The sequence below is a fragment of the Tyto alba genome, unplaced genomic scaffold (assembly GCF_018691265.1).
Source record: "Tyto alba isolate M040663 unplaced genomic scaffold, T.alba_DEE_v4.0 Super-Scaffold_6, whole genome shotgun sequence".
Lineage (NCBI taxonomy): Eukaryota > Metazoa > Chordata > Aves > Strigiformes > Tytonidae > Tyto > Tyto alba.
In genome coordinates, this window is record NW_024881327.1 from 11,189,595 (window position 1) to 11,204,510 (window position 14,916).

Genomic DNA, 14,916 nt, shown 5'->3' on the forward strand with positions numbered 1-14,916 from the left:
CCTAAGCACGTGCAGCATCCATTACAGAACTGACCTGCTACAAAAATCATCAAAAACGGAAGGACCTACAGAAAAGAGTATCTTTTCCCTCCATTCTTTTATATACAAACTTTATTTGACAAATAGGAGAAATAGATACATAATTTTTTTTTTAATGGCCACTTATTCATATGGTCTTGGAATATTATTTTCCTGTGAATTTCTCATGGCAGCATTTGCAAGATAGTCCTCTAAAGACCGATACTTGCTGAGTGAAGAGAATAATCATGCAATCAAAGTACTCATCTGGGATTTGAAAATAATTTTATGCCTGTCTCTGTGCAAGACTTGTGTGGCCTAGATAAGTCACTTAACTGCTTTGCTACCTTGGGGTCTACCTGCACTACCTCATTAACTGTAGTGGCTCTTCCTTGAGAAGTCATTGAAAATATCTGCTATGGATATGCAATAGGAAGTACAGAACATGAAGTTAATTGCAAGAGATGAGGAGGTGACACTCTGCCATATAAAACATTACTGCTGTCATGCCAAGCAGTCAGCATGGCTTATGCTCAGTTCCTGAATCAACCTCTCAAGTTTCTTCTCTTAAAACACGTGTTCTATGGGATGCTATGCAGCTACTTTCCACTTCAGATTTTACATATTTTTTTCTTAAATTATTTTTACTGTACCAGCTACCCCTTCAGCCTTAACTTAGCAAACATCTTTGATAGAACGCCAGCTAGTGACCTGTACAGTAAGGCACCTCCTACGACACGACCTCGTTCAGTCTGGCATTACAGATGTGGCTCCACAGGGCAGGAACACACAGCCAGCACAACGCAGTGACATAGGAACCGAACCAACATTCGGCTTCAAAGGACTGGAGCTCAGGAAGGCACAACTCTCCTCTTGTCTTGTAGTGGTCTCCTACAAGCGATTACATATTTTTTTTGCAGAAGAATAGGTCTGATGAGGATCTAGCTGTGAATGTCAGGGTACACTGACCAGCAGTGTATCTGTTGCCCACCTACCCACATAGAGGACACCCTCTTTCGTCTTTCCTGCTGCCTCCGCCACACCCTGCTTGGTTTTTTCTGCTGCTGCTACGACTCCCTCCTTTGCCTTGGAAAGTCCTTTCATGAACACATCCATGGTTGAAGAATTCCTTCACACAGCTCTAGAGGAAAAAAGAAAGTACACTTTCAGTAAGATTTTTTTCAGCTTTTTATCCCAGAAAGGGAAGAAATTTTTATTCAAACCAAACGTGATCACAGTTACTTAAAAATTATAGTATTTATACCTCCATAATATGTAGCTTTCATCCTCATCTCTATTAGCAATACACAAACACCCTTCTCTACATGAGGCTGCTCTCAGTATTTCATATAGAAAGAACAGGAGTATGATTACGTGAATCACCTTTACATTTTCTCACATGCTGCTGTACATCATAAATCAAACAGCACTGCCAGAGCAGTTCCCTCGATCCAAGCAAAGCTTGGGGATCCTGTTTCCACAGAATCCTGCAGGGAGGTTGCCGGTAACGCAGTTCTGGTTGGAAGATGGATTCATTGATATGACAAGTCCCTTCCTTACCTACCAAGGCACTGTTTCCTCCATGTGCTGATTCCAAGATTTAGCCCTTGTGATTTGATGATACTCTACCTCTCATCCAAAGGAAAAATCCAACCTAAAGAAACACTATCAACTTAAACAACAAAAAAAAAAAAAAAAACCAAAACAACCAAACAAACCAAACCAAACAACAAAAACCCCAAACCGTCCTAAATGACAAACATTCACTTGTTATAAGAAACTGCCATTACAACCCAGGAGGACTGGAACAAATAGAAAATGCTGCTTTTCCAGTAGTCCAGCATTTTCTGTGCAGTTCACGTCACTCCTCTGGAAATTGAGTTTTCCCAAATGGGTTCATTGCACGTATCAGGACTGAGAAAAGATTTTACTAAAAGGCAAACGCAAGAATGCAGGATTTTAAAAGCACTGCACTAAAGCTACCAAGTGAGTTTTGTGGCAGCTATACAACCCAGCACTACACTAAAACTACTATAATAGCAATTAAAACCAAGAAGCCAGTATCCTTTCAACAAATACGTTATCGATAGTCCTTTCTCTTCCTGAACCCACACAGAAAGAAGCACTGCTCGTTATTTTCTTTTCTCTGCCGGAGGCTGAGTAGGAGGAACGGATGTCTAGGAAGGCATCTGGGCTGCCGCAGCTTTCTACTAACTCGTGACAAGCGTGCGAAGAGAGGCAGTATCTGTGCTCCAGCCAAACTGCCTACGGTACCTGTCACCCTGGGGCTGGGGGGCCCTGATACACACAGAGCCGGGTCCTCCGCCGCGGGGGGTCCCCAGGCCCGTCCCCACCCGCCCCTGGGCGGGGGGGCAGCGGCGCGACCAGGTGCGGTGGCACCTGGGGACCGCGGGCGGGTGGCGCGGACATAGATCAGATAATACACAGGCACCTGCAGAGGGAGGGAGAGAGAGGGCAGGGCGACGCGACCCTATGTGTGTGTGTATATATATATATATATATACACACACACACACGCACATACGTGTATAGAGAGAGGCATCTACCGAGGAGGGCAGGGCGACCCGACCGTATGGGCACCCACGGGCTCCAGCTGACACGGCGCCCGGCTTGTCCCGCCCTCCCCCGTGCCCACAAGAGGACGTTCAACAGAAAACACGGATAGATAATATTTTAGACATTTGATATACGTCGATAATTCTACGTGCATGTATAGATACATACGCACGCCTGCACCCCTACGGCTACGCAGCCACCGAGAGCCCAGCCCGCGGCAGCACCGCCGCGGAGCCGCTCAGCCGCGCCACGCCACGCCGCGCCACGCCGCGCCACGCCGCGCCGCTCCCTCCCCGGGCCCGGAGCGCCCCGGGGGCCGCCGCCCGCAGCGCAGCGGTTACCGGACACGGCTCCTGCCCCGCCCTGCCCCGCCACTTACCGCCGGGCTCCTCCGCCACCGGCGACCGACCCGTTCCGAGCAGGCGTGGGGTGGTGCGTGGGGGGAACGGGGAGGTGGAACCGGAGGGGAGGCTGCCCCCTGCTCAGCACATCCCCGAGGTGGGGGGGGGGGGGGGGGTCTGCTGGCACCACCCCCGACGGCAGCCCCGCAGGCGGCGAGTGTGAGGGAGAGGCAAGGGCGAGGGGTGGAGAGAGGATGCGCCGCGACGGGGAGAGGGGAGGGAGGAGCGGAGAGGGGCGGGGAGGCTCTCACTGCGCTCCCCCGCCTTCCCCCGGCCCACCCTCTGCGGGGGCTGAGCGCGGAGGGGCTGCGCCCACCCCCCCCCCGGCATCCTGCGCCCACCCTCTCGCGTCCTCCGTGGGAGCGCGGCGGGAGGTGTGAGGAAGCGGGAGCGTTCGTTCCAGCGCCGCGGAACGAGAGAGGAGCAAGAGTGAAAGCGAGACCAAGCGCCTGGGTCCCCCTGTGACTCCCCCCGCCCCGACTCGCACAGAAGGCTGGAGCACCCCGTCTTAGAAGAAGTGTAAGGAAGCTGTTGATGGTGACTGCAGTACACCTGTGCTTCACTTCACCTTTCACTTCACCAAAGCCTTAGAAAACCTCCACAAGCATCTAATTACTTTTTCTTCTACTTCCAAATCTTTAGCCCTGAGCAACCGGAGTTCAGCATGACTGATCTCACAAGATCCATGATCCCAGCTCCTTTTTAGGTGTGGGAGGTGATGCTCTTGCAGCTGTAATTTGAGTCTTAACCCTCTTGCACACGCAAAAAAAAAATTTCATCCCAAATCAGGGACGCTATGAGAAGACCCTCCTCACTCCTGCCAGATTTGTCTGACCCCTACACCTCTATGCATTCCCCACCATGAACTCCATGGCCACTGCTACTCAAGTCTTAATCTGATACCTAGAAGTCACTTTTTCCCCAGGAAGCAAAAGCTATCAAACTTGTCTATTTTGGTAGCAGAATCTAGGCATGAAAAGCCAAGACCAGTAGGAGACAAGGCGTTAGAACAGATGGACTTTCAGCTTCACTACATCAGTTCATGTGTTGCATGAAATGCTGCAAGACCTACAGAAGTGGTTTGGTTTTTATTGCACTCCAAAAGGAGAAACAGAACATGGTATAGATGAGATACAAGTTTGTGAGCTGCAATGAAAATCTTTCAATTATCATCCCGTGCAGACAGCTAATGCATCCCTGGTTTTGTTTTAATTCTGAATACATAGTGCAGCGTTTTCCTTTTCTCATGTTTCTTCATAAGCCTTCATATTTCTATACTGTTTGGTAAACTTTCTTCTGGTTCACTCCTGTCATGGTTTGAGCCTGGTCAGCAGCCAAACAACATGCAGCCGCTCTCTCCCCCTTCTCTTCTGGCAATGAGAAGGGACCGAGAGCCAGGCTTGGGGTTCAAGATAGGGCTGGGATGGGGAAAAAAATCACCCTTTATGGTCACGAGCAAAAGGCAGACTTGTTAGGGGAAGAAAAAAAAAGATCATACATTTATTACAGACACAACAACACGTAACAGAGTAGGACAGTGAGAAGCATTGCCACATCTTGAGAACACCTTCCCCCCACCCCTCCCTTCTTCCCGGGCTCAGCTCTGCTCCCGATATCTCTACCTCCTCCCCCAGTGGCGCAGGGGCAGGGAATGGGGGGTGCAGTCAGTGCTGCCGCTGCTTCCATCTTCGGTGGGGGGAGCTTCTGGAACTTCTTCCCCTGCTCCATCATAGTCCCCCTCTCACAGGACACAGTCCTCCACTAACTTCCTCCGACTGGATTCCCTCCCACGGCTGCAGCCCTTCCCGAGCTGCTCCGGCGTGGGACTCCCCCGCATGCTGCAATCCTCCCAGCACTGAATTACAGCAGCGGGGCTGCCTTTTCCCACAAGACCCCAGCCTTCTTTGAGCACAGCACCTTGATCAACCAGGTGAAAAACACAGGCCATAAATCAGTGTCTGCTCCACCATAGATCTTCATGGGTGGCAGGGGGGGGCCGCCCTGCCGTCTCCCCACAGGATACAGGGGGGTCTCTGCTCCGGCACACCTCCCCCCTCCTTTCTTCCTCCGTTCCCCCACTGACCTTGGTGTTCACGCAGCTGCAGCGACTCCTCCTCACAAGTCCCACTGCCCGTCACCACGTCCCTTCTTAAATACGTTATCGCAGAGGCGCAGCTGATGGGCTCAGTTTTCGAGCAGAGCTGGAGCTGACGTGGTGCTGGGGGAGCTTCGAGAAGTTTCTCACAGGGGGCCACCCCGATAGCCCCCTCCCCTGCCACCAAAAAACCCCACCACTCACTCAAACCCAGGACAATTCCACTACTAGTTTTAATCTACCAAGAATTTGGCAATATATTTTATTTCTTTGTGTAAGAAAGTGTAGACTGAGAATACACATCATTCCCTTATAATTCTGCCCTCAAGAAAAACCTTAAAAAAAGGAGCCCAGAAATTAAATTACATTAGGTGCCTCATCTCATTCTTCCTGTGCAGCACATTCATACTTAGTAGTGCAAGAACTAGATGTAGTATTTCTATTTCCTCCCAGTTTGGGGGAGAGGCAAATAGGTATAGATTCAGACAGTAAATCAAAGTGAATCAAAATCATATTCTTTCCACATGTTGTTAACTGGCCTAGAAATGTATATATTCAGGTATTATTTATGCACTAAGTGGCTCATTGAAAGCCACTTCTTCAGTCATTCTCTACTACCAAGGCCAGTAAACTTAGACCCCAAATTGGAATTAAAGCAAATATTGCACTCCTTATGTAAGTATTATTTTCCAGATTTAAAGAAGCCTTTTTTCTTTTTTTCTCTAGCATGCAAATGACTATGAGCATGAAATGTTGCTTTTTATTATGTTGATATAAATCTGGATAGACTTATTTTTATTTAATTATGTTAGCAATAACAAAGAATCTAGTATAATAAATATCCTTGTGTATTTATGGCTCTATTTCTGAATCCTTTACAAAGAAGAGCTCAGATGTTTGCAACTCCTAGCTTTTCCAAGGGTTCTTTTTTGCCTTGTGTTTATCTGAGGGAGGCATCATGTTCTGCTCTTAAACAAAGTAACAGCTTGTCAGTTAATAAAATCATGCAGCTAGAAAGAGAGAGGTAAAGGCAAGAGGGATCAGTTACCACAGCAGACATAAAGCTTAAAATTTCAGCTGTAATATTCAAAATAGGCAGCTGTTAAATTCTAAATCAGAAGGTAAGAGTCACAGAAGGAAAAAAAAAAATAGAGTATGAACGCTGACACAAGAAAGTCTTCATTCTAAAAATGGATGGGACTTAAGTAGGAAAAAGAATTAAATATGTTAGGGAATTAGCAGTGCAGCTCCAAGGTAATTCCTATTTAAACCACATTGTCTGTAACAGTGGAGTGTTTTTTTTTTTTTTAGATTGTCTCCTCTGTACTATTAGTATCACAGTAAGTTCCTCCCTGAAGACTTTCCTGTCTGAAGAAAGGATAGTAGCAAGCACATTGCCCACAGATTTCATTTAAAACAAATCTTTATTTAATGACACTGTTTACTTTGCGTGAGCATGTAGAGCAAAAATCAAATAAGTAGTAATAAAAACTCCTTCAATCTGTCTTGTGTTGCTGGCTAACTTACTGGTTTAGTTGCTAGTGATAAAGTAAATCTACTTTATCACTATGAAAAGCACAATTATTGACAACTGAACAATGTTGCAGAGTAAAACTGGTCAGAATTTACTGTCTTTAGGTTAAAAAATACAAATGTAAAACTCTTCAGTGGAAACACTGGAAAGGTGTTTCCCTCGAACATTACATACTAAATTGAAAGCTTTCCCCTGTTTATTCAAAGAGTGACTCACACAGGCTCTCTGTGTCACCACAGAATTTATAGGTGATGTTACTCGGAAGAAACGTACCTTTGAAAAGCTGAAAAGCTGCATTATGAAGGGAAGTTGTCTTAGGGCAGGCTATTCACAGGTAACATTGATTATTCCACTGCAGATATACGTGGGTGCTGACTATGGACTGGGTCACTTGATGTCCCCTGTCATGCCATGCAACCATTGGCAAGGGACACAAATACTGCTGAAGCAGGTCGGCTTGTTTGAAATTCAGAGCGACATTCTCAATGTCTTGTGCATAAAGAGTCCTTCATCTCAGATCAAAAGCAGATCATGGACAGAACATTTCACTGAGATAGGCCTCCATGACCAGACTTAGCTCGAGCCTTTATTCTTGTTGCTTCTCCTCTGATCTATCTGCTCCTCTCTAGCATCAGGTTCTTTTTCAGAAATCTAATTTCTCTGTATTTCCAGCCCTTGTGTTTGAGATAGTCAGATCAGAAAAGCGGTCTAGTCCTCCCTGCTCTCAGCTCAGGTGCACACAGCACAGCATGTACCATCGTGTATCTGCAATCTACAGGCCAAGCCATGTTCAGCTTCAGGCCAGAACATGCCCAGTGCAGGTGGATGCATCAAAGACCTAAACCAAGAAAAGGTGCACAGGTGGAGACTATGAAAGAAGGAGAGGTTTCTTCCCTAAGTCTTAACATTTGAACAAATTCGGCTGGAACTGAAAGCATATAAAAAAGAAAAAAACAAAAACAAAAACAAACCCAACAACAACAAAAAAAAACAAAAACAAAAAACAAAAAGAACCCCAACAAACACCAACACTTGTATATCTCAACTGAGGTTGCTAAACCTCAAATTTCTCCTTCCAAACATGAACAATATAAACATTCTCAAAAGAAAAGTTCACAAGAACATTTTAGCACAGGTGAAACATTAGATTTCTCCCCAAAAGCTACTCAGGCATAGCTCAGCTATTTTGGGTGATTTTGTGTATGTATATGAGAATATTTAAAAGATATATATATTAAAAATGTTTTGAGACAGACATATGTGCCAAATACCATGTTGGAGGTATATACACACATGTGTGTATTTATACATATATTTAAAGAAGGTTGATGTATGTCCCTGACCTGGTACCTATCAACCCAGCTACGCTAATCTTGACGTGACTCTAAACAAGAAAAAGAAGGGTCTCACAGGTTTGTGCCACCTCTGTGGCAGGCAAAACCTGCCAGACCTTCACCTCCTGCACTTGCAATCAAGGCTGAAGTTACAGAGACATCACATCTTTCATAGGCAATGATAACATTTCATAAATTAATAAATTTATCTGGACTGGAAGTTTGGTGCTGAAGGGCAAAGCAACTCTGTTGCACCTGGGACCTTAAACAAAGGTGCACTCTGGGAAGCAGCAGCTTAAGAGCCAAGGAGGCCATCTGGCAGCATGTTTCTACTCAGAGACACCCAACAGATCAGATGAGGCTCACCTAAGGGTGCCTGGCAAATCAGTGTTGATTGTTCTTTAAGATGTTACCTGTTACACAGCACCGATGGGTTGATTGTAACTGAAAGAAAGAATCATCTTCCTCACATGTGATCCAACATGTTAGCAGTATCTCATATAACTGAAAATGCTACTGCTGGAAAAGTGGGAGTCGTCACGCAGGGCCAGATCTGACACCTGCCTGGTCCCAGATCCTGTCTGAGTGAGAGGCCAGCACCAGATGTCTCCAAGGTCAATGATAAGACTGCATGCTCTAAAGAAGCCTGCTGCAAATACAGGTATCTCAGCCAGTGCAGGCACAGCACATTAATTACCTGGATGGCAGCATTTCTCAAGAGATACACCAGGAAGGCTGCAGCTTTAATTAGATACTAAAGTTAGTCACCAGCAAACTGTTTAAACAAATCCAAAAACCAGACAGGAGCATACTTCACTCTATCAAACTGTCTTCTTTCTACAATTTCTAAGGGAAAGTAGACACCACACAGAAGAAAATTGTCAGTTTTCACTCAGATCACACTTTTGTCATCAGAGGTATTAATAATCCAGAGGTGATAAGCATGTGAGCAATCCAAACACATGACAGCATCTTCACACAGAAATTTTTGGGTTTCATATTGCTTGTGAACAAGTTTGCTTTATTGCTAGAAGTCTGTTATCTGATACATTTAATAAACAAAAGTTCTATGTAACTAATGTTCACCAACATTTGCCACACAAAAAGGAGACTCTCTTTATGAACATTCAGCATGTGCAAAATATATACATATAAGCAATGATATACAGAACAAGTACATAAAGACTATATAGTTTGCTCTATTATGTTTTGCCATATTAACCTATAGGGGAAACCTGAATTCTTCTCTGGAAAAGGTAACACATCATTCTCTTCTCATTTCTCTGGTACCCACATGCAAGCTTCTCAGCCAAATAGGTCCCTTAGGTACCGTTTGCTGATGCCATCCCAATCACCCGAAACTCATGACACAGTCATCACTTGCCAGTGCTTTTTTAGTAACACCAACTACAGGTCCCACTCAACTCCCATTCATGCTGACATTAAACCGGAGATTGATTTGGGGGAACCAAGAAGAACAAAGGAAATATCTTTGTATAGGCAAGTTATTACCTGTTCTGGTTTCTTTGGCTCTATTATTTATTACATGGAATCACTTATTGGAATCCTGTCTTAGTGCAATCTTCAACCCACAGGCCTGTACCTTCTTGTCTATGTTTTTATTACCACAAAACATTTATGTACTTGTCTTGATTTAAAATACTTAATTTTAAGACAACACCCGGGCTATTAAGATTTATTTATATGCAGCACTAAGCAGGGCACAGAGTGACTGCAGGGAGCTGTTTCAGAAGTGGTAGTATACTCAGACTTGGGCAATGTAGACAATCAGTAGAAAAAGAAAAGCTTATTTTTCCTCATATTCATGCACAAAATAAATGTACCTTTAAATTTAATTTAATTTAAATCACAATTCCAGTTACAGCCTCAAGCTCAGATCTTGAAAAAAAAAAAAAACAAACCCTTATAAAGATTTAATTTCTGTTAGGCTCTCCAATTTGTTTCAATTCACAAGCAGTTTGAAGCAATCACTTTTGCAGTGATGCCCAGGAGGCAGGAGAAAAAGTCTCAAAAGATCACTTAAGTATGGGGCAAGTTAGATAATGAACAAAGGGAGGACAAAACAGCAAATGTGGTGGCAGTAGTCACAATGAAAGGCCATAGTCAAACTCAAGTCAAATTTGGGTAGGTATCTCAATGAGGGGTTTGTCCAGAAAGGAATTGCAAGTTGTCACGGGGATAAGTAGAGCTTCCTGGACAATGACTTTTCATGCATGAAGATTGATGGGGGGAAAGGGCATGAAACGTTTTCAATCAATCATTAATGGTCAGATGGCACAGGCACCTGGCAGAAGGAAGGCAAGAACTGGCATGCTGGCAGCAGACAGGTAAGGATCAGTTAGGTAAGGACAGGCCACAGGGGGCCTTGAGATGTGCTACCTAGGGAAAAGAAGGGACAGTGAGGACATGCGAAAAGAGAAGTGATATGGTGGAAGCAACGTGCTAGGAAAATTATCTTTCCAGCAGTTTATTGAGGGAATACTGAAAAAAAGATTGTATTTGTCAAAGCCTACAAGCTGCCAGATGATCAAATCGTTTTAAACGCCCCAAACCAGCAAGGTCAGAGTTAGAGCAATCACATCCTACCTCTACTAGGATGAAAGTTCATAAGTTCCAGCTGTAGGAGAGCTTCCTTTCCAGGATGTTTGTACCATCAGTGTCTCTAACACGACTCACTGTCAGACTGAGAGATATTCAGATTTTAATGCTTGGGTGTGTGAAGTCAGTCACCCAAAGCAGCTAAAGAAGAGGCAGATTTGCAGCGTGGTTACTTGTAATGGCCCCAAATCAGTTGTCTCCTAAACCAGAGCTACTGTTTTAGTTTATCTAAATAGGTTTTTTCATTTACATAGTTAAGGCTTCGTACTGTCCTGAAGGCAGATTCAATACCCAGTGTTGTGGCTCAAATCACTCAGTAATCACTCCCTTCCTATTTGCTCTGTGTAGGAAATCCAAATGAATCAGCCTGAAACATCTGAATCTCCTGCTAAAACAAGTAGTCAGTTCCCTATATCTTCAGGAAAAACATTCTAAAAGACTGGTCTTTTTTCATACTGGGCATCTACATTTTTTCCCTAGGCCAAAATACAGATTTCCTCTTGTGGTTTGAAACACAGATGCAGAACTTGTGCAGAATCAGTGTCTCAGGAATTTATCCACGCTTCATGGTCCTAATCTACAGGACATATTAAAAATCTTTTTGAAGTTAAATTTGTTTTCCCTATCGATATATTTTTCATTCACTTCTTACTAGCACTCATAACTGCTGATGAATGCTCCATTGTGCTTGAAGTTTTACAGCCATGGTCAGACAATATTCTTTGCTCAAAAGAGCTTATTATCTTGGTTTTATGACAGGATACAAACAGGGAAATAAGGCACAGACGAAGGATGTGAGAATGAGTAGTGAGAATGAAACAAGTGAACCATTCACTGTAACCGATAATCACAGATCACTGCCTGCCTAGGTACCAACTGCCCTTTGAGATGAGAGTTTAGCATCCCTCCTGTAGCATTTTTAGCAGTGAACTTAGAATATGTAGTGGATTGCTCCTCCTCAGCTTTCGCTGTAATCTTTTCTGCTCTTTGCAGCCAAGGTCCACAGGTGTTCAACCTGTGGCTAACACACCACAAGATGCTGTCTTTGTTGCTGCACTTTCAAGCTTCTCTGAAAGAGACTGATCTGATTTGCTGCACAATCAAAAGATTCCTGGTTATGCCATTGCTCAAAAATATCTATATCTAGATGCATTGAACTTGGTGCATCCTTTTGTGCACAATGCTGTACTGGTTGGGAGCAGCAGAAGCTAACTGCTATTATCCCTAATCAGGGCATTCTCACAGGTAACAGTTTAGATGTTTTGGCTAAAGTCTATGTTAAGCTTTTGTATATAAATGGCTTATAAAGGGTTAATGTGGCTTTAATGTTTCAATCAATCATTAATAATTATTTACTGCTAATGTATAAGCAAGCAGTAAATTCTTTGTACCTGTGGCAGATACTCATCAGTACTATCTACTGCCAGCATCCTCATAACCATCTTACTAGGTATTTATGAAGCTCCCTCCAAATATTAAACTCTTTCAGAACTACTTGAAATAGGCCTAAATCAGAACTGTAAAGAATTTCCACTTGTTATTCATGGCCCAAATGGAGCTTTCACTATTCTATGACTAGCTTGAATGCTCTGCTGAGGGAAGGCATTCCCCATCATCAGCAAACTCGTGCTTCAATTTGAAATGCGTCTGATGACATACTTTTAAACTGAATGGTCAGCTTCCTAAATGAACTTTAATGTTCTTCACTTAAAATAAGTGCGATGAACACCTTGAAGAAATGGTATTATATTTCCATTAAGTGATTTTAGAAGACTGTTACTGCTACTTTTGTCTATTGTGAATAATACAGCATTTTCTCTGTGAGGGTCATCTGTGCAGTGAAGTACTCACAGCATCAATGAGAAAATGAGACCTTGACACTTCATTAAGTGTGGGATCGTTTTTGGAGGACAATGGCCACGTCAGACAAGAGCAAGACTTTGGCTGCATCACAGAAGGGATGCGAAAAGAGGAGGAAGAACTGAGAGAGCTGTACAGCTGGTGAGTGATGAGAACATCTTGACCTTCGTCGGCCAGAAGCCTTGGAAGTAGCAAGCGGGAATGTAGAAAACCAAGATATGGATGCTGAGATCTGCCTGAAGAAAATATGCCAGGCTATGGTTGATGGGAAACATCTGGTCATTTCTTAAACAGTGGAAAGTTTTCTACCTTGAGCTAAAAGTGTATAGAACGTTGTGTTTGGGCTTGTAAGATTTAATTAACCAACAGGCTTTGGGATAGCAGTAACTAACTTGTAGCCAATGAATTGTCGGGTGTATTATGGACAGGGGGTAATAACCAATCAAATGTTAGTCTTAGGCGTGTGAACAGTGTGTGAAGAATGTGTGTAACCAATCAAGCCTTCTGTTTATGTGTGATCAGTTGCTAGGAAGATTTATAAACACACTTGTATTGGCAATAAAGGGATTTTGATTTCTGATTCTTATAGAGTTGCCGGAGTCCGTGATTCTCCTCAATTAAGCAACCTCAGTCTGAGAACAGTATTTCCAGTGTCTTTAACATTTTCCACAAGTAAGCTATATTTCTCCCATCCAGCACCTTCTCAACACAATGTTCTAATTTTGCAGTTTTGACACATCTAGTGTATAGTTACTGAAAACCATCCCCACCTGCTTTTGACTTCAGTGATCTTTACTTGACTTTACCTGTCTGATTGGGGCTATCCTCTAGTCCAGCTCTGTGGAAGACTGGTTCTTTGCAGCAACCACAGAACTAACTTTACACATGGCCTCGTATGAGATGCTGTGTCAGCCAAAGCTTTGAGGTGGATCTGCCTTGTGCCTTTCCCAAAAGAATCTCCATAAAGAAGATCAAAATGTCCAAAAAGGCAGGTATGATCTCAGTAAAATCTAGGCAAATAAACCTAATTTACTAATGAAGCCCAATTAGATTAGCCCAACCAATTAGCCCAACTGAAAATAGAAATAGTTTATACCCAACTTGCTCCCTGATTGACATGTCCTGGCAGCAACTCTTGCTTCCAACCTTGCCTTCAGATTCACTTGTTGCCTTTCAGAGTTGCAGTGAGCAAGTCCTACATGTTCCCCATAGGTCCTTGGGAAGTTCTTCAGCCCCGTCTGAGGCCAGTGGGCTGCTCTCTGCTCTCCAGTGCAACTCCACAGGCTGTGTGAGCCGTGGGCTTCTGGCTGCAGGTGGTGCTGTATGGCCCTGCCACAGGACCTTCACTCCTTAACACTCAGTAGCTCCCCAAAAGAGGTTGCAATTTCTTTCTGCCTTCTAGAAGATCTATTGTAAGGAAAGATCTGTACAAATAAATGCTGCTAGCACATGGTGTCCACAATATACGTATTTGGAGTAAAGATGTTCTATATTGGAACATCTAGAATATCTAGAACATGTTTGGAACAAAGTGTTCTAGATGTTCTCATTTGGCCCCATGGACAGACTACCCACGAGTGGAATGAGCACAGCTTTCAATTTATTTTCATGCAAAAGGAAAAGTTTGAATACTCTGAGACTGAACTCTGATGCAAACCAGTAAGTCAGACAGAATGGAAGGTCTGCTTCAAAAGACTTCTCCTGGTCTGATCTAGAACAGTAATGTAACTGCACTGAGATGAATCTCCCCCTAATACAATCATGAATAAAAGGAAAAATTTATTGTCATATTGCCAAAACCAATTTTGAACATCATTGTCCAGCAATGAAACAATGGATCCATCAATGCATTTGGTACAACTCACTTTTATTTTCTTCTGAGTTGTACAAATGTGCACAACTACAGAATGAACAAAGGTTCATTTTATATCAGTTAGAGAATGTCTCTTTTGATGTTGAAAATGTGGGATTTGGATGGTAAAAGATATTGTTCTTACATTGTATGATAAAATCAGTACACCTTTAATGGGGAATTTCCAATATTTAAAACCCCACAACTATTGTATTATAATTCTGCAACAATACTACCACTTCTTCTATGTCTAAGTCAATTTTACCACTCTTAAGAGAGTAAATAGGGGTTGGTTTTAAAGATGATTGGTATTGCTAGCTTCAAATATTGTGTAATAACACATTCCAATTAATCTTAAAACCAGTAAACTGAGATTCACAGTGATGATACAGGAATTCTGGTACTCTTAGTGTTGTATCAGTTGTTGTATTCAGCAAAATGGGAGGAGGTTGAGAATCTTTCTTTTGTTAATCTGTTTTCTTATTGCAAGATGCTCAGAAACATTTAAGAGTTCTACTCAACAAGCAGCAAGGGGTACAGGTGCATACCTGAACTATACAATCTTTAAGCAGATATCCTGGCACAGATGACATCCCAATACGAATTTATGGAAATGATGTCGAAGA

At 43.3% G+C, this 14,916-nt stretch overlaps 1 protein-coding gene across 1 annotated transcript in view; it reads right to left on the reverse strand.

Annotated features, from left to right (window-relative positions):
• SNCA (synuclein alpha) overlaps window positions 1–3,221 on the reverse strand; it is a 73,246-nt gene extending 70,025 nt beyond the window's left edge. The window contains exons 1-2 of the mRNA XM_042808409.1: window positions 2,975–3,221; window positions 1,014–1,159 (exon numbers count right to left, since the gene is read on the reverse strand). Of these exons, the coding sequence (XP_042664343.1) occupies window positions 1,014–1,134 (121 nt within the window). The 5' untranslated portion in view covers window positions 1,135–1,159; window positions 2,975–3,221. The remainder of the gene's footprint in view (window positions 1–1,013; window positions 1,160–2,974) is intronic.
• Between the last annotated feature and the right edge of the window lie 11,695 nt (window positions 3,222–14,916).